This window comes from Nerophis ophidion, linkage group LG17, assembly GCF_033978795.1.
Source record: "Nerophis ophidion isolate RoL-2023_Sa linkage group LG17, RoL_Noph_v1.0, whole genome shotgun sequence".
In the NCBI taxonomy this organism is placed as follows: domain Eukaryota; kingdom Metazoa; phylum Chordata; class Actinopteri; order Syngnathiformes; family Syngnathidae; genus Nerophis; species Nerophis ophidion.
Window position 1 is genome coordinate 9,873,990 of NC_084627.1, and position 20,170 is coordinate 9,894,159.

The 20,170-nt window shown below is 39.3% G+C and overlaps 1 protein-coding gene across 17 annotated transcripts in view; it reads right to left on the reverse strand.

The window, feature by feature from the left end:
• Nucleotides 1–3,898: 3,898 nt before the first annotated feature.
• LOC133536010 (calcium/calmodulin-dependent protein kinase type II subunit beta) overlaps nucleotides 3,899–20,170 on the reverse strand; it is a 67,140-nt gene continuing 50,868 nt past the window's right edge. For 10 of the 17 annotated variants that reach the window (XM_061876176.1, XM_061876165.1, XM_061876168.1 and 7 more), the window contains 6 exons: nucleotides 18,121–18,165; nucleotides 17,749–17,797; nucleotides 13,488–13,563; nucleotides 10,485–10,579; nucleotides 10,173–10,409; nucleotides 3,899–7,155 (listed from right to left, as the gene is read on the reverse strand). In XM_061876176.1, the coding sequence (XP_061732160.1) occupies nucleotides 10,174–10,409; nucleotides 10,485–10,579; nucleotides 13,488–13,563; nucleotides 17,749–17,797; nucleotides 18,121–18,165 (501 nt within the window). In that variant the 3' untranslated portion in view covers nucleotides 3,899–7,155; nucleotide 10,173. The remainder of the gene's footprint in view (nucleotides 7,156–10,172; nucleotides 10,410–10,484; nucleotides 10,580–13,487; nucleotides 13,564–17,748; nucleotides 17,798–18,120; nucleotides 18,166–20,170) is intronic. The other 7 variants (XM_061876178.1, XM_061876177.1, XM_061876169.1 and 4 more) reach the window with 2 other exon arrangements.

The following is a 20,170-nucleotide window of genomic DNA, read 5'->3' on the forward strand; positions in this document are numbered from 1 at the left end:
ACAGGTGCGCGCTCCCCGGGTTCTAAGGACGTCACTTGAGTCGTGACGTCACCAGCTTTAGCTTGAGAAAAGTTCAAAGGTACTCATGTAAAAAACACAGAAATCATTAGAGCAGGGGTCACCAACGCGTAAGGACCAGATGAGTCGCCCGCTGGCCTGTTCTAAAAATAGCTCAAATAGCAGCACTTACCAGTGAGCTGCCTCTATTTTTTTATATTGTATTTATTTTTGCTCGACATTTTTAATTCTAAGAGAGACAAAACTCAAATAGAATTTGAAAATCTAAGAAAATATTTTAAAGACTTGGTCTTCACTTGTTTAAATAAATTCAGTTATTTTTTTCACTTTGCTTCTTATAACTTTCAGAAAGACAATTTTAGAGAAAAAAATACAACCTTAAAAATGATTTTTAAACACATATATACTTTATAAATTTATTCCTCTTCTTTCCTGACAATTTAAATCAATATTCAAGTATTTTTTTTTATTTTATTGTAAAGAATAATAAATACATTTGAATAAAATTCTTCATTTTAGCTTCTGTTTTTTCGACGAAGAATATTTGTGAAATTTTTCTTCAAACTTATGATTAAAATTCAAAAAAATTATACTGGCAAATCTAGAAAATCTTTTGAATCAAAGTTAAAGTTAAAGTAGCAATGATTATCACATCCATACTAGATAATCATCCATCCATCCATTTTCTACCGCTTATTCCCTTTTGGGGCCGCGGGGGGCGCTGGCGCCTATCTCAGCTACAATCGGGCTGAAGGCAGGGTACACCCTGGACAAGTCGCCACCTCATCGCAGGGCCAACACAGATAGACAACTAGGGCCAATTTAGTGTTGCCAATCAACCTATCCCCAGGTGCATGTCTTTGGAGGTGGGAGGGGCCTATCCCCAGGTGCATGTCTTTGGAGGAGGGAGGGGCCTATCCCCAGGTGCATGTCTTTGGAGGTGGGAGGGGCCTATCCCCAGGTGCATGTCTTTGGAGGAGGGAGGGGCCTATCCCCAGGTGCATGTCTTTGGAGGTGGGAGGGGCCTATCCCCAGGTGCATGTCTTTGGAGGTGGGAGGGGCCTATCCCCAGGTGCATGTCTTTGGAGGTGGGAGGGGCCTATCCCCAGGTGCATGTCTTTGGAGGTGGGAGGAAGCCGGAGTACCCGGAGGGAACCCACGCATTCACGGGGAGAACATGCAAACTCCACACAGAAAGATCCCGAGCCTGGATTTGAACCCAGGACTGCAGGACCTTCGTATTGTGAGGCAGACGCACTAACCCCTCTGCCACCGTGAAGCCCACAAGATAATCATTGCTACTTTAACTTTGATTTGCATTTGGGTCAAATGTAAATTATTCACTGCATTCGACCCATCACCCTTGATCACCCCCTGGGAGTTGAGGGGAGCAGTGAGCAGCAGCGGTGTCGCGCCCGGGAATCATTTAAGGTGATTTTAACCCCCAATGTCAACCCTTGATGCTGAGTGCCAAGCAGGGAGGTAATGGCTCCCTTTTTTATAATCTTTGGTAGGACTCGGCCAGGATTTGAACTCACGACCTACCGATCTCAGGGCGGACACTAACCATTACGCCCCTTTAAATCTTATATCAATGTCTTTTGAATTACTTTTAAAACTTTTTTTCTGGAACATCCAGAAGAAATAATGATTTGTCTTTGTTAGAAATATAGCTTGGTCCAATTTGTTATATATTCTAACAAAGTGCAGATTGGGTTTTAACATATTTAAAACATGTCATCAACATTCTAAAATCCATTTTAATCAGGAAAAATTACTAATGATGTTCCATAAATTATTTTTTCAAAAAGATTCGAAATAGCTAGTTTTTCTCTTCTTTTTTTTCCCGGTTGAATTTTGTATTTTAAAGAGTCAAAACTGAAGATGTAAATGTAAATGGGTTGTACTTGTATCGCGATTTTCTACCTTCAAGGTACTCAAAGCGCTTTGACACTATTTCCACATTCACACACTGATGGAGGGAGCTGCCATGCAAGGCGCTAACCAGCACCCATCAGGAGCAAGGGTGAAGTGTCTTGCTAAACAACACAACGGACATGACAAGGTTGGTAGAAGGTGGGGATCGAACCAGGAACCCTCATCTTGCTTTGCAGGGCCACTCTCCCAACCTCGCCATGCCGTCCCCGTTAAATAGAAGGTAAAATAGGGTAAATAGAAGGTAAAAGCAGTTAAATATAAAGTAAAAAGAAGGTAAAATAAGTTAAATATAGGGTAAATGGTAAAAAAAAAAGTTAACATTTAAAATAAGTTCAATAAAAGGTAAATAGAAGGTAAAATAAGTTGAATAGAAGCTAAATAAGTGTAAAAGAAGTTAAAAAGCAGGTAAGATAAATTGAATAGATGTTTAATAAAGGAATATAGAAGGTAAAGTAAGGTAAATATGGTCATAGAGAGTGAAATAAAGTAAATAAGAGGTTAAAAGAAGGTAAAAAAAAGGTAATTAAAAGGTAAAAATAGAAGGTAAAATGGTCATTAAAAGGTAAAAGAAGTTAAAATAAGTTAAACAAAAGGTAAAACATAGGTTACAATGGGAATATAGTTGGTAAAAGATGGTCAAAGAAGGTAAATAGCAGTTAAATAAAAGGTACATAGAAGGTAAATCAAGGTAAATAGATGGTAAAAGGAGTTAGAAGGTAAACAAAGGTAAAAAAAAAATAAGTTAAAGAGAGGGTATAAAAAAGTTAAAAAAAACAGGTAAAAGATGGTCAAAGAAGGTAAATTACAGATACATAGAAGGTAAATAAAAGGATAAAAGAAGGTACATAGAAGGTAAATCAAGGTAAATAGATGGTAAAAATGGTCAACAAAAGGTAAAAGAAGTTAGAAGGTAAACAAAGGTAAAAAATAAGTTAAAGAGGGTATAAAAAAGTAAAAAAAAAAACAGGTAAAAGATGGTCAAAGAAGGTAAATTACAGATACATAGAAGGTAAATAAAAGGATAAAAGAAGGTACATAGAAGGTAAATCAAGCTAAATAGATGGTAAAAATTGTAAATAAAAGGTAAAAGAAGTTAGAAGGTAAACAAAGGTAAAAAAATAAGTTAAAGAGAGGGTGTAAAAAATAAAAAAATAAAAAGGTAAAAGATGGTCAAAGAAGGTAAATTACAGATACATAGAAGGTAAATAAAAGGATAAAAGAAGGTACATAGAAGGTAAATAGATGGTAAAAATGGTAAATAAAAGGTAAAAGAAGTTCGAAGGTAAACAAAGGTAAAAAATAAGTTAAAGAGAGGGTATAAAAAAGTAAAAAAAAAAAACAGGTAAAAGATGGTCAAAGAAGGTAAATTACAGATACATAGAAGGTAAATACAAGGTAAAAAGAGGATAAAAGGAGGTACATAGAAGGTAAAAATAAACCATTTTTCAAAATCTAAGTTTAATTTTTTTTCCTGTTTTCTCCTCATTTAAACCCTTCAATTAAGTGTTTTTTTCATCATTTATTCTCTACAAAAAAACCTTCCGTAAAAGGAAAAAAAAATGTACGGCGGAATGAGACAGAAATACCCATTTTTTTAATATAAAATATATATAGATTTATTTATTAAAGGTAAATGGAGCAAACTGGCTATTTCTGGCAATTTATTTAAGTGTGTATCAAACTGGTAGCCCTTCGCATTAATCAGCACCCAAGAAGTAGCTCTTGGTGTCAAAAAGGTCGGTGACCCCTGCCTCAGACGATACAAGCGGGTGCTAACTCATTAAAATATAAATGAGGTATGAATGTAGTAAACATGAACTAGTGTTGGTAATAACTAATATACTGAAAGAGCAATGTGCTGAGTCAGCAGGGTGGATTTTTGACAGCTGGCAATTGTGTGTACTCGCATTGAAGACATTTCAAATTATTTCCAGTGAAACTCTTTGGAAATGCGTGCTCCTTTTTATTGGTAAATACTCACATGTTCGATATATTGATTATGGTCATCAGAAGACTGGATGCAGTAAGAAAACACTTTCAGCTTGTGTCCGCTCACACTGAGGATAGGAAATACTCAAACTTTTCATGAACGAAGTCTCAAACAAATATTAAATATGAAATTAAACATTCAAGTTGAGTTCTGACATGTTTAGTTGAGCAAAAAAAATGAAGGAGATAAAAGGGGTTTTGCTGCTGGATTGGTGAAAGGTCGCCCCCTGCAGGAGCTTCTTAGGAACCTCTCAGGTCCAAATAATGACCAAATACTAGAATGTTTTACATTTATCCATGAAAATATTATAAATAAATAGCAAGCCGCCTGAGGTGCAAATCTGTATACATAATAAAATAATCACAAGTACACACAGTCCTGTCTCAAATGGAAAACTTATGTACTCCAAAAATCTAAGCATAAGTACATGTGTGACACACTTATTTACTTCAAAGACTAAGTACACAAGTGTGACACACTTATTTACCCCAAAGACTAAGTGTAAGTACACAAGTGTGACACACTTAAACTAAGTAAGTACACAAGTGTGACACACTTAAACTAAGTGTAAGTACACAAGTGACACAATTATGTACTACAAAGACTAAGTGTACTCCAAAAACTAAGTGTAAGTACACAAGTGTGACACACTTAAACTAAGTGTAGGTACACAAGTGACACAATTATGTACTACAAAGACTAAGTGTACTCCAAAAACTAAGTGTAAGTATACAAGTGTGACAGACTTATGTACTCTGAAGACTAAGTATACTCCAAAAACTAAGTGTAAGTACACAAGTGACACAATTATGTACTCCGAAGACTAAGTATACTCCAAAAACTAAGTGTAAGTATACAAGTGTGACAGACTTAAGTACTCCGAAGACTAAGTGTAATTACACAAGTGTGACACGTATGTACTCCAAGGACTAATTGTGTGACACACTTATGTACTCCAAAGACTAAGTGTACTCCAAAAACTAAGTGTAAGTATACACGTGTGACAGACTTATGTACTCCACACACTAAGTGTAAGTACATGTGTAACACATATATGTACTCCAAAAACTCAGTCTAAGTACACAAGTGTGACACACTTATGTACTCCAAAAACTAAGTGTAAGTACACAAGTGACACACTTATGTAATCCAAAGACTAAGTGTACTTCAAAAACTAAGTGTAAGTACACAAGTGTGACACAATTATGTACTACAAAGACTAAGTATAACTATACAAGTGTGACACACTTATGTACTCCAAAAACTAAGTGTAAGTACACAGGTGTGACACACTTATGTACTCCAAAAACTAAGTGTAAGTACACAGTTGTGACACACTTATGTACTCCAAAAACTAAGTTTAAGTACACAAGTGTGACAGACTTATGTACTCTAAAGACTAAGTGTAAGTACACAAGTGTGACACACATATGTACTCCAAAAACTAAGTGTAAGTACACAAGTCTGACAGACTTATGTACTCTAAAGACTAAGTGTAAGTACAGAGTTGTGATACACTTATGTACTCCAAAAACTAAGTGTAAGTACACAAGTGTGACAGACTTATGTACTCTAAAGACTAAGTATAAGTACACAGTTGTGACACACTTATGTACTCCAAAAACTAAGTGTAAGTACACAAGTCTGACAAACTTATGTACTCTAAAGACTAAGTATAAGTACACAGTTGTGACACACTTATGTACTCCAAAAACTAAGTGTAAGTACACAAGTCTGACAAACTTATGTACTCTAAAGACTAAGTGTAAGTACACAGTTGTGACACACTTATGTACTCCAAAAACTAAGTGTAAGTACACAAGTGTAACAGACTTATGTACTCTAAAGACTAAGTGTAAGTACACAAGTGTGAAACACTTATGTACTCCAAAAACTAAGTGTAAGTACACAAGCCTGACAGACTTATGTACTCTAAAGACTAAGTGTAAGTACACAAGTGTGACGCACTTATGTACTCCAAAAACTAAGTGTAAGTGCACAAGTCTGACAGACTTATGTACTCTAAAGACTAAGTGTAAGTACACAAGTGTGACGCACTTATGTACTCCAAAAAATAAGTGTAAGTACACAAGTGACACACTTACATACTTAAAAGACTAAGTGTACTCAAAAAATTAAGTGTAAGTACACAAGTGTGACACACTTACTTATGTACTCCAAAAACTAAGTGTAAGTACACAAGTGTGAAACACTTATGTACTCCAAAAACTAAGTGTAAGTACACAAGTGTGACACACGTATGTACTCCAAAGACTTAGTGTAAGTATACAAAGTCTACACGTAAGTGTCAGTACACAAGTGACACACTTATGTACTCCAAAGACTAAGTGTAAGTATACAAGTGTGAAACACATATGTAGTCCAAAAACTAAGTGTAAGTACACGAGTGTGACACACTTATGTTCTTCAAAGACTAAGTATATCCATGCAAGTGTGACACACGTATGTACTCCAAAAACTAAGTGTTAGTATACAAGTGTGACACAATTATGTACTTCAAAAAGTAAGTGTAAGTACAGAAGTGCACTAATGAAGACATAACCAAAAACATTATCAAATACAAATAAGAAAATGGACTTGTTGGTGTTTGTAGACATATTGTGAGGATTATAATGCTGTGTGTTGGGTCCCGGTGTGTCCTCAGCAGCATCCTCGCCCTCCTTGCACACTACTGACTAGTAAACAAAGTACAAAAAGGCGCAAGCAGCAGTTTGAAAAAAGGAGGACGACACCCACGTGACGTGACTTCATGCACTGAAACGCCATCACCGCACAACAGCCCACACCATCAACCGTCGTCACGGCGACGCCACACAACGTTAGCATGCTGCATGTGAGAGCTAGGAGCGGGCGGGGCAACGACACGCCGGAGGGGAGGAGTCAAGATGATGTCGCACGTGACCGAGGAGGAGCCATGCTGGTCACAGGAAGTAGTAGTAGTAGTAGTAGAAGAAAAAGAAGAAGAAGAGCACCACGACACGCTGCAGCCACAAGTACACAACGATGGACGCTTCTTTTTGCCGGGCGAGAGACATTGAAGTTCAGTCTGTGGTCCCCAAGGTGGAGAGAGAGGAAGTCAGGTGGTCGTGGAGGACGGGACAATACACCCACCACCCACACCACCCACCCGCTCTGCGCTGGCCCCGCCTCTCAGACGCTCCGCTCGTGGGGTCGTCAGCAGCACATCCCTGATGACACACACACACACACACACACACACACACACACACACACACACACACACTTTTAGAAATGACAACCACAGCTTTCCCTTCACTAGAAGCGTAACTTCCAAGTACAAGTAATGATAGAAGCACAACATCCACACCAGGACTCCTGCATGCAGGGTAACATACTACCAGGAGAACATTCTATCAGAGCGTTCCACCAGGAGAACAGTGTGCCAGGAGAATATTCCACCAGGAAAACATTTTACCAAGAGAACATTCTATCAGGAAAGTGTTCTACCAGGATATTATACTACCAGGAGAACAATTCGTAAGGAGAACATACTACCAGAAAAATATTCTACCAGGAGAACATCTTATCAGGAGAGCGTTAGACCAGGATAACATACTACCAGGAGAACATTCTACCGAGAGAACATTCTATAAGGAAAGTGTTCTACCAGGGTAGCGTATTACCACGAGAACATTCGATCAGGAAAGTGTTCTACCTGGATAATGTATTACCATGAGAACATTCGATCTGCAGAGCGTTCTACCAGGAGAACAGTACCAGGAGAACAATTCACTAGGATAACATACTACCTGGAAAATATTCTACCGGGAGGACATCCTATCAAGAGAGCGTTCTACCAGGATAACATACTACCAGGAGAATATCCTACCAAGAGAACATTCTATCAGAAAATGTTCTATCAGAATATCGTACTACCAAGAGAACATTCTATCAGGAGAGTGTTCTACCAGGAGAACAATTCCGGAGACCATACTACCAGGAACATATTCTACCAGGAGAGTGTTCTACCAGGATAACATACTATCAGGAGAATATTCTACCAAGAGAACATTCTATCAGAAAATGTTCTACCAAGATAACATATTACCACGAGAACATTCTATCAGGAAAGTGTTCTACCAGGAGAACAATTCAGGAGACCATACTACCAGGAACATATTCTACCAGGAGAACATCCTACCCGGGGAGTGTTCTACCAGGATAACATACTACCAGGAGAATATTCTACCAAGTGAACATTCTATCAGAAAATGTTCTACCAGGACAACATATTACCACGAGAACATTCAATCAGGAGTGTTCTACCAGGAGAACAATTCAGGAGACCATACTACCAGGAGAACATCCTACCAGAAGAGTGTTCCACCGGGATAACATACTACCAGGAGAACATTCTACTAAGAGAACATTTTACCAAGAGAACATTCTATAAGAAAAGGGTTCTACCAGATAACGTACTACCACAGCAACATTCGATCAGGAGAGCATTCTACCAGGAGAACAATTCACAAGGAGAACACATTACCAAGAAAATATTTTACCAGGAGAAAATCCTGTCAGGAGAGTGTTCTACCAGGATAATATTCAACTAAGAAAACCTTCTATCATTAACGCATTCTACCAGGACAACGTACTATCACAAGAAAAATTTGATCAGGAGAGCGTTCTACCCGGAGAACAGTCTACCAGGAGAACATACTACCAGGAAAATATTCTACCAGGAGAGCTTTTTACCAGGATAACATACTACCAGTGTGTTTATTTTCTAGTCTCCCTGAGGTAAAAAGATTTCTTGTTTTGGACTCTTGCCTTTCTCAGTGTGCCCTGGCCCTTTCACCCGCCGACCTCTGAGGAACCTATTTTGTCCTAATTACATGGTGTGCGTTTCTGCCCCATAGCCTTTAGTTATCCCTTTTTGTCTAATTAGATTTTTTCATTTTTTGTAACTCCACCTTGTCTCCCGTCTCTGCATCCTGGGGTCACCCCCACTTGACCAATACCTTAACAGACATAGTGCTGTATTTTACTTCTTTATATCTTTTTTTTTGACCAAAAATGGTTTGCTCTGATTACGGGGTACTTGAATCAAAAAAATGTTCACAGGGGGTACATCACTGAAAAAAGGTTGAGAACCACTGGACTGGAACACTGTTCTACCAGGAGTTTAAAATGAATCATCTTTTGTGGGTCATGTATGCAATGACCTCATGGAGCCACAAGAGGGAGACTACAGGAGTACCTCAGGCCTGCAGGGGGGCGGTCTGCGCTCCAGAGCAGTGGATTTCTTGTTTTGGACTCTTGCCTTTCTCAGTGTGCCCTGGCCCTTTCACCCGCCGACCTCTGAAGAACCTATTTTGTCCTAATTGCATGGTGTGCGTTTCTGCCCCATAGCCCTTAGTTATCCCTTTTTGTCTAATTAATTTTTTTCATTTTTTGTAACTCCACCTAGTCTCCCGTCTCTGCATCCTGGGGTCACCCCCACTTGACCAATACCTTAACAGACATAGTGCTGTATTTTACTTCTTTATATCTTTTTTTTTGACCAAAAATGGTTTGCTCTGATTACGGGGTACTTGAATCAAAAAAATGTTCACAGGGGGTACATCACTGAAAAAAGGTTGAGAACCACTGGACTGGAACACTGTTCTACCAGGAGTTTAAAATGAATCATCTTTTGTGGGTCATGTATGCAATGACCTCATGGAGCCACAAGAGGGAGACTACAGGAGTACCTCAGGCCTGCAGGGGGGCGGCCGGCGCTCCAGAGCAGTGGATTTCTTGTTTTGGACTCTTGCCTTTCTCAGTGTGCCCTGGCCCTTTCACCCGCCGACCTCTGAGGAACCTATTTTGTCCTAATTACATGGTGTGCGTTTCTGCCCCATAGCCTTTAGTTATCCCTTTTTGTCTAATTAAATTTTTTCATTTTTTGTAACTCCACCTTGTCTCCTGTCTTTGCATCCTGGGGTCACCCCCCTTGACCAAGACCTTAACAGACATAGTGCTGTATTTTACTTCTTTATCTCTTTTTTTCAACCAAAAATGGTTTGCTCTGATTAGGGGGTACTTGAATCAAAAAAATGTTCACAGGGGGTACATCACTGAAAAAAGGTTGAGAACCACTGGACTGGAACACTGTTCTACCAGGAGTTTAAAATGAATCATCTTTTGTGGGTCATGTATGCAATGACCTCATGGAGCCACAAGAGGGAGACTACAGGAGTACCTCAGGCCTGCAGGGGGGCGGCCGGCGCTCCAGAGCAGTGGAAGTGGACGTTGTGCCAACGACTGTCTCGACGTTGCCACACCCGGGTCTCTTCCGATTGGCTGGAGCGAGGGCGACCCTGCGCGTCCACAAACTGCGTGAGGCGGATGTACGCGATGCAGGCGCCGTCGTCGCCGATCATGTGCACGTGCGGGTTGAGGATGGTGGTGTGGATGGGCTTGCTGTTCTTGGCCAGGACTGACGGAGGAAAAGAGGGCGGAGCCTTGGCATCACCTTGGCGGGAAAAGAAGCCATGTTGTGTTTGAGTCTTACGGTTGTCAAAGTAGAAACGGTGGAAGTCCATCCCCTCCACCAGGTTGCCCAGACCCTCAGGCTCAAAGGAGGTCAGGCCGGGGTCACAAATCTTCCTGAAAAATAATACTTGCTGATATCAAATGTATCTTCCACGTCTATTTACACGGTTTCAAATGTTAAAAATGTGTTAGTGTGTACAAGTAGTAAATAGTACAAACGTGTTTTTGTACATTTTAAGTGTATTTGCATGATTTCACATGTTAAAAGGGAATACGACTTGTATAAAAATGTACTTTGTAAGTGTATTTGTACTATAATAAGTGTAAAATGTTTGAAAAATTAATATAAAATGTGTACGTTTTAAGTATTTGTATGATTTTCAATGTTAAAAATGAATACAAATGTATTAAAGTGTATGTTCTCAGTGTATGTTTATGATTGTTAATTAAAAAAAAATACTATTGTTAAAGTGTACTTTTTTAGTGTATAATAAATATGTGTTTGTGCACCTTTTAAGTGTATTTGTATTGTAAGAAAACGGCCCGGATGGAAAATGTTAAAGGCTTTTAAGTGTATTTGTATGAATTTAAATGTTAAAAATGAATAGGCATGAGTTAGAATGTACAAAGAGTGTATTTGTATGATTTTAAATGTTAAAAATGAATAACAAAGAGTTGGAATGTACACTCTTACGTATATTTGTCTTATTTTACATTTTACAAATGAATACAAATTTGTTAGAATGTACACTTTTAAGTGTATTTGTATGATTTCACATGAATTGTATGAAAATGTGCGTTGTAATTATTTGTACAATTGTAAGTGTAAAATGTTTTCTAAATTAATATAGAAAGTGTATGTTTTCAGTGTATTTGTATGATTTTCAATGTTAAAAATGAGTACAAATGTATTAAAGTGTACATTCTCTGTGTATGTCTATGATTTTTAATTTAAAAAAAAATACTATTGTTAAAGTGTACTTTTTTAATGTATAATAAATATGTGTTTGTGCACCTTTTAAGTGTATTTGTATTGTAAGAAAACGGCCCGGATGGAAAATGTTAAAGGGTTTTAAGTGTATTTGTATGAATTTAAATGTTAAAAATGAATAGGCATGAGTTAGAATGTACAATAAGTGTATTTGTATGATTTTAAATGTTAAAAATGAATAACAAAGAGTTGGAATGTACACTCTTACGTATATTTGTCTTATTTTACATTTTACAAATGAATACAAATTTGTTAGAATGTACACTTTTAAGTGTATTTGTATGATTTCACATGAATTGTATGAAAATGTACGTTGTATTTGTACAATTGTAAGTGTAAAATGTTTTCTAAATTAATATAGAAAGTGTATGTTTTCAGTGTATTTGTATGATTTTCAATGTTAAAAATGAGTACAAATGTATTAAAGTGTACATTCTCTGTGTATGTCTACGATTTTTAATTTAAAAAAATAAATACTAGTGTTAAAGTGTACTTTTTTAGTTAAAATAAATGTACTATACACTGTATTTGTATTGTATGAATACAGGCCGGATGGAAAATCTTAAAAGGTCTTTAAGTGTATTTGTATGATTTTACATGTTAAAAATGAATACAAATGAGTTAGAATGTACAATAAATGTATTTGTATCATTTTAAATGTTGAAAATGAGGAGGCATGAGTTAGAATGTATCCTAAGTGTATTTGTATCATTTTAAATGTTAAAAATGAATAACAAAGAGTTACAATGTACTCTCTTACGTGTATTTGTCTTATGTTACATTTTACAAATGAATACAAAATTGTTAGAATTGGGGACGGCGTGGCGCGGTTGGGAGAGTGGCCGTGCCAGCATCCTGATGGTTCCTGGTTCAATCCCCACCTTCTACCAACCTCGTCACGCCTGTTGTGTCCTTGAGCAAGACACTTCACCCTTGCTCCTGATGGTTCGTGGTTAGGGCCTTGCATGGCAGCTCCCTCCATCAGTGTGTGAATGTGTGTGTGAATGGGTGAATGTGGAAGTAGTGTCAAAGCGCTTTGAGTACCTTGAAGGTAGAAAAGCGCTATACAAGTATAACCCATAACCCATACACTTTTAAGTGTATTTGTATGATTTTAAATGTTAAAAATGTATACTCTGACATGTATTAGATTAGATTAGATTAGATAGTACTTTATTTATTCCGTCAGGAGAGTTCCTTTAGGAAAATTGAAATTTTCAGCACAATCCCATTCAAGATCAGACAAACATTACAGGGAGACAGAACGGGATCGCTGACGGGTCTGCCAGCTTCCAGCGCCCCTTACAAAAAAAATGAGATACAGGTAAACAAGGGGGGAATGGGAGAAAAAAAAAAATTGTATTGTATTTGTATGATTTGGAATTTTACAAATGAATAAAAAGCATTAGAATGTACATTTTTACCTGTATTTGTGTGATTTTAAATGTTACAAATGAATACAAATGCGTTTGACATGTACACTAACTGTATTTGTATCATTTTAAATGTTACAAATGAACATAAATGTGTTTGAAATGTACACAGGAAGTGTATTTGTAGGATTTTAAATGTTACAAATGAATATAAATGTGTTTGAAATGTACACATGAAGTGTATTTTGTAGGATTTTAAATGTTACAAATGAATATAAATGTGTTTGAAATGTACACATGAAGTGTATTTGTAGGATTTTAAATGTTACAAATGAATATAAATGTGTTTGAAATGTACACGTAAAGTGTATTTGTAGGATTTTAAACGTTACAAATGAACATAAATGTGTTTGAGATGTACACATGAAGTGTATTTGTAGGATTTTAAAGGTAAAACATGTACTAGAGTGTACATTTGAGGTGTATAATTTTCAAAAGGCTGTACAGTCCAATCCGCCTGCCGTGCTTTTAAAAGTGTAATTACTCTCTAATCTTCTGAGCGCACGACAATCACCTTAATGGTTTGCTAATGGAGTCCAATCCCGACAGTTAACCCCATCCTCCCTCTATTGTGTTCTACCCAGCAGGAGGAACTCACGAGTAGGCGTCAAAGTCGCCGTTGTTGACAGCTTCGATGAGTTGCTCCGTGATCTTGATGATTTCCTGCTTGCGAGCTGCGAGGACACAAGTAGGACAGGGGGTGAAGATGACGATGACGTCACGAGATGAAAAAGTCCAAACTCACCTGACAGCTTGTTAGACATTTTCAACTACCTCCTCACTACTTCCTCAGAACCATGTCACCCTCCTCATCCTCACAATGCCCCGCTAATGTCCAGCTGCAGGGAGAGTGGCTCGCCCGCCGCCAGCTGTTACATTGCTCGCCCGAGCCACCGGGAGGGAGGCTTAGCTCGCTCTGGTCCTTCCCCTCTCTCCTCCCTCTCCCCTCCCTCAGGCAGGACGTTTACATTAGGGAGGAGGATCTAATGGCCACCAGGGGGCGCCAAAACCCTCACTTCTCCATTTATCTTCTACAGCAGGGGTCACCAACCTTTTTGAAACCAAGAGCTACTTCTTGGGTACTGATTAATGCCAAGGGCTACCAGTTTGATACACACTTAAATAAATAGCCAGAAATAGCCAATTTCTGTCCGTCGTACATTTTTTTTCTTTTTACGGAAGGTTTTTTGTAGAGAATAAATGATTAAAAAAACACTTAAAGAAAACAGGAAAAAAATGAAAATTAAATTTTGAAACATAGTTTATTTTCAATTTCGACTCTTTGATATTCAAAATTCAACCGAAAAAAAGGAAGACAAAAAATAGCTAATTCGAATCTTTTTTTTTTTAATTAAAAAATAATTTATGTAACATCATTATTAATTTTTCCTGATTAAGATCAATTTTAGAATTTTGATGACATGTTTTAAATAGGTTAAAATCCAATCTGCACTTTGTTAGAATATATAACAAATTGGACCAAGCTATATTTCTAACAAAGACAAATCATTATTTCTTCTAGATTTTCCAGATAAAATTTTTTTAAAAGAAATTCAAAACTTTGAAATAAGATTTAAATTTGATTCTACAGATATTTTAGATTTGCCAGAATATGTTTTTCTTATTTTTAATCATAAGTTTGAAGAAATATTTCACAAATATTCTTCATCGAAAAAACAGAAGCTAAAATGAAGAATTAAATTAAAATTTATTTATTATTCTTTACAACAAAAAAAATAAATTTACTTGAACATTGATTTAAATTGTCAGGAAAGAAGAGGAAGGAACTTAAAAGGTAAAAAGGTATATGTGTTTAAAAATCCTAAAATCATTTTTAAGGTTGTATTTTTTCTCTAAAATTGTCTTTCTGAAAGTTATAAGAAGCAAAGTAAAAAAATTAATGAATTTATTTAAACAAGTGAAGACCAAGTCTTTAAAATATTTTCTTGGATTTTCAAATTCTATTTGAGTTTTGTCTCACTTAGAATTAAAAATGTTGAGCAAAGCAAGACCAGCTTGCTAGTAAATAAATACAATTAAAAAAATAGAGGCAGCTCACTAGTAAGTGCTGCTATTTGAGCTATTTTTAGAACAGGCCAGCGGGCGACTCATCTGGTCCTTACGGGCGACCTGGTGCCCGCGGGCACCGTGTTGGTGACCCCTGTTGTACAGCTTTAACACCCACTTAAGCATTCTTCTTTTACGTGTGCTCGAATGGAACACTTCAATAGTATGCTGTGCGACGTAAAAGAGTGTTCCTAACCCTAGGGGCGGGGCTCTGTGTTGGGGCGAGAGTGCCCCCTTTCTCAGCTGTGGTCCATATGGACCGGAACAGTACTCAGGTGTAATACACTGTTCCACCATTTGGGGCAGTAATGACAATCTCAAACAAACAGAAGAAGTGTGGAGCTAAAGTCATAGAGATGTTTAAGTACAAACATTGTGATTAAAGGGTTGAAGCTGTATTTTCATTTGCACTTTGACAGTCTAGATAAGATGTATGTATGTTTTAATGACATACAGACTTTACTTCAATCAATAACGGAGCAGCATCTCCTCATCCGTGGCTCACTAGTGCAACAACAACGCCCGAAATGTGTCCCGTGCCCGGAACTCTCTAATAACTAAAGTTACTTGGGTGAATAATGTAAACTCACTACACCGGTATGTTTTAGTGCTTTCATGGCGAGTTTACTGACAGATATAAGTAAGAACTTTACACTACTTTATATGTCCCACAACAAGAAGATAGAGAAAAAGAATAAGCTTATCGACTACGGTGTTGGCACGGTTTACAAAGGCGCAAATTTTAAGGACTTATGCAGATCCCAAATACAGATCAGCAGGTACCAGAAGGTAAGAAACATTTCTTTTGCATAATAAGCGAAACAAAACGCCCGATAATGTCTTATACATTGGGGTGGTATAGCTCGGTTAGTAGTGCGGCCGTGTCAGCAACTTGAGGGTTGCAGGTTCGAATCCCGCTTCCGCCATTCTAGTCACTGCCATTGTGTCCTTGGGCAAGACACTTTACCCACCTGCTCCCAGTGCCACCCACACTGCTTTAAATGTAAAAATTAGATATTGGGTTTCACTATGTAAAGCGCTTTGAGTCACTAGAGAAAAAGCGCTATATAAATATAATTCACTTCACTTCACACACACCATAAGAATACTCATATGTTGAAGCACGGTACAATCCATCAAATTCGTACTAAAACATTTTAATACGTTTTTGAGCGACGTGTGTAATGTTCTATATCTTCAATGGAACAAACAAAATGTTTGAAGCTCAAAGACCTTTGTGAAAAGTACAAATCGAGGACCTAGATTGCCCTCACCGGGTCACCGGGGCTCCCTTCTAGAGCTAAGCCCAGAGTTGGGGCACGATGGCGAGCGCCTGGTGGCCTGGCTGTCCTCACGGGGCCCGGCCGGCCTCCGCCCGAAGCGGTAACGTGGGTCCCCCTTCCAATGGGCTCACCACTCATGGGAGGGCTCACTGAGGCCGGGTGCAGTGAGAGCTGGGCGGCAGACGAAGGCAGGGCACTTGGCGGTCTGATCCTAGTCTACATAAGCTAGCTCTTGGGACGTGGAACGTCACCTCGCTGGGAGGGAAGGAGCCTGAGCTGGTGCGCGAGGTGGAGAAGTTCCGGCTAGATATAGTCGGACTCACTTCGACGCACAGCAAAGGCTCTGGAACCAGTTCTCTCGAGAGGGGCTGGACTCTTTTCCGCTCTGAGTTGCAAGTTGTTGCCCCCCCGGTTCAAAGCCTGCATGTTGGACTTTAACTCGGTGGACGAGAGGGTAGCTTCCCTCCGCCTTCGGGTGGGGGGACGGGTCCTGACTGGTGTTTGTGCTTACGCACCAGACAGCAGCTCAGAGTACAAACCATTTTGGATTCCCTTGAGGGAGTACTGGAGAGTAGGTATGGTTAGCAGAGCATGGCGACGCATGCGCGTTTATCATAACTCTGTCACTCTCTCTGTCTTTGCCCCTCCCTCACGAATGCTTTGCTTTTACAACCTTCTTAACCCTGAACGTACATTGAAAATACACGCAACCCTAACTCAAAATGCCGGACATTTGAGGCATTTAAGAAACTCCACCCGGACAGCCCCGCAAAAGAGGACATATCCTGTGAAAAGAGGAGGTATGGTTAGTCTATCCTAGCCCGGTCGCTACTAGCATGCAGTGTGTTGTGCCTCGGTGTAGGGCTGGGCGATATGGCCTTTTTTAATATCACGATATTTTTAGGCCATATCGCGATATACGATATATATCTCGGTATTTTGCCTTAGCCTTTGATGAACACTGGAGAGTACTCCCTCGGGTGATTCCCTTGTTCTGCTCGGGTGATTCCCTTGTTCTGCTGAGGGATTTCAACACCCATGTTGGCAACGACAGTGAAACCTGGAGAGGCGTGATTGGGAAGAATGGCTGCCCGGATCTGAACCCAAGTGGTGTTTTGTTATTGGACTTTTGTGCTGGTCACAGATTGTCCATAACAAACATAAGGGTGTCCATATGTGCACTTGGCAGCAGGACACCCTCGGTTGGTGTTGTTCACTTGAGTCATATTGCAGTCTACACGTATCTCTTATGTGTGACTGCCATCTACCAGTCACACTTATTTCACCATGTACCAAATAAAATTGCTTCGAGGTCGGTAAGCACAACCAAAATGATTCTGTACGTTAGGCACAGCGGGTTATAAAGCGCACTGTCGAGTTTTGACAACATGAAAGGATTTTAAGTGTGCCTTATAGTGCAAAAAATACAGTAACTTAAAAAGAGCCGTTCAAAGGGCTCAATTCGTTCACGAAGGTCACATCTCTAATGTGTAAGTAGTTCCCACACACCTTTTACATCTTCATCCTCGATGGTCGTGTTGCTGCTGTCTGATGATTCCTGCAGACAAAGTACATCAACACAGATGTCTACAAGCGTGACAATAACGGGAAAACACACACACACACACACACATATACACACACACACACAAAACTGTTACAAACAGAGCGTGCATCTGTTTTGGGTCGCTAGTACGCACTGCCGAGAACCCTAGCTGATCCAGCGCTGTCCACTAGTGGGCAGTATAGGACACACTGAGAGACGCATACACAAAAAAGCAAGAAACAGACTAAAATCCTGCAACAACTCCTCCGGGACACACATGGAGACACATAACCATGAATGGAGGGCTAGGACCACAAGATGGCGGGAGGATGTACCTTTATGCCATCTACGGGATTATGGATAACAGTAGTCTGAGGCTCCTGGGGGAAGAATGGAGGAAGAGGAGCACTTTTAGGATGACAGGTGGGAAATGTGCGAAAGATCATTCGGATGAGGAAAAGCACGGCTTGACTGAGACGTCAGAAAGGCGGCCATGTATGCTAATGCTAATGCACTCCTGGAATGTACAAATGAAAGCGTGGAGGGTGTATTTTTCAAATGTTTCACAACTTTCACATCCTGTAGCGGTGAGTTTGCCACGTTTTCTCCAGGAAGAATACCAGGGTCAAGGGTCATGAGGTTTGCCAACATTAATAGTGACAATAAAGCAATGGATAATTTTTTGCAACTTAACGCCAAAAAAACGGAAATGCCGATTATCGGTCCTGCTAGACACCGACCTCTATTTAATAATACAACTTTAACATTTGACAACCAAATAATAAAACAAGGTGATTCTGTAAAAAATCTGGGTATTATCTTCGACCCAACTCTCTCCTTTGAGTCACACATTAAAAGCGTTACTAAAACGGCCTTCTTTCATCTCCGTAATGTCGCTAAAATTCGCTCCATTTTGTCCACTAAAGACGCCGAGATCATTATCCATGCGTTTGTTACGTCTCGTCTCGATTACTGTAACGTATTATTTTCGGGTCTCCCCATGTCTAGCATTAAAAGATTACAGTTGGTACAAAATGCGGCTGCTAGACTTTTGACAAGAACAAGAAAGTTTGATCACATTACGCCTGTACTGGCTTTCTTGCACTTAAGATGTGACTTTAAGGTTTTACTACTTACGTATAAAATACTACGCAGTCTAGCTCCATCCTATCTTGCTGATTGTATTGTACCATATGTCCCGGCAAGAAATCTGCGTTCAAAAGACTCCGGCTTATTAGTGATTCCCAAAGCCCCAAAAAAATATGCGGGCTATAGAGCGTTTTCCGTTCGGGCTCCAGTACTCTGGAATGCCCTCCCGGTAACAGTTCGAGATGCTACCTCAGTAGAAGCATTTAAGTCTCACCTTAAAACTCATCCGTATACTCTAGCCTTTAAATAGACCTCCTTTTTATACCAGTTGATCTGCCGCTTCTTTTCTTTTTTCTCCTATGTCCCCCCCTCCCTTGTGGAGGGGGTCCGGTCCGATGACCATGGATGAAGTACTGGCTGTCCAGAGTCGAGACCCAGGATGGACCGCTCGCCTGTGTATCGGTTGGGGACATCTCTACGCTGCTGATCCGCCTCCGCTTGAGAGGGTTTCCTGTGGCCGGGACTCTCGCTGCTGTCTTGGATCCGCTTTGAACTGAACTCTCGCGGCTGTGTTGGAGCCACTATGGATTGAACTTTCACAGTATCATGTTGGACCCGCTCGACATCCATTGCTTTCGGTCCCCTAGAGGGGGGGGTTGCCCACTTCTGTGGTCCTCTCCAAGGTTTCTCATAGTCAGCATTGTCACTGGCGTCCCACTGGATGTAAATTTTCCCTGCCCACTGGGTGTGAGTTTTCCTTGCCCTTTTGTGGGTTCTTCCGAGGATGTTGTAGTCGTAATGGTTTGTAAGGTCCTTTGAGACATTTGTGATTTGGGGCTATATAAATAAACATTGATTGATTGATTGATTGATACCTCCTGAACTTCACTAGTCGGGCCTCAAACTGAGCAATGCGGCCTTTCCTGAAGACGTGAACATGGCGAGAAAAGCTGAATAGAAATGTGTGCATGTGCACACATTACGGGTGTAACGGTACACACAAATTTCGGTTCGGTAGGTACCTCGGTTCAGAGGTCACGGTTCAGTTAATTTTTGGTACAGTAAGAAAACAACAAAATATACATTTTTGGGTTATTTATTTACCAAATTTGCCAAATCTTCCTCCAAAAGTATTTTTCTTAGTGGAATATTGGATGTGAAGTAATCAGAACCTTAGATAGGTCAATAATTCATAATAACATTGATTTTGATTCAATATTATGTTTTAAACATTGACAGTTTGAAAGAAAAAAAAAAAACAAGCTTTGTTTTATTAGTCAACATTGCATCTTTTTC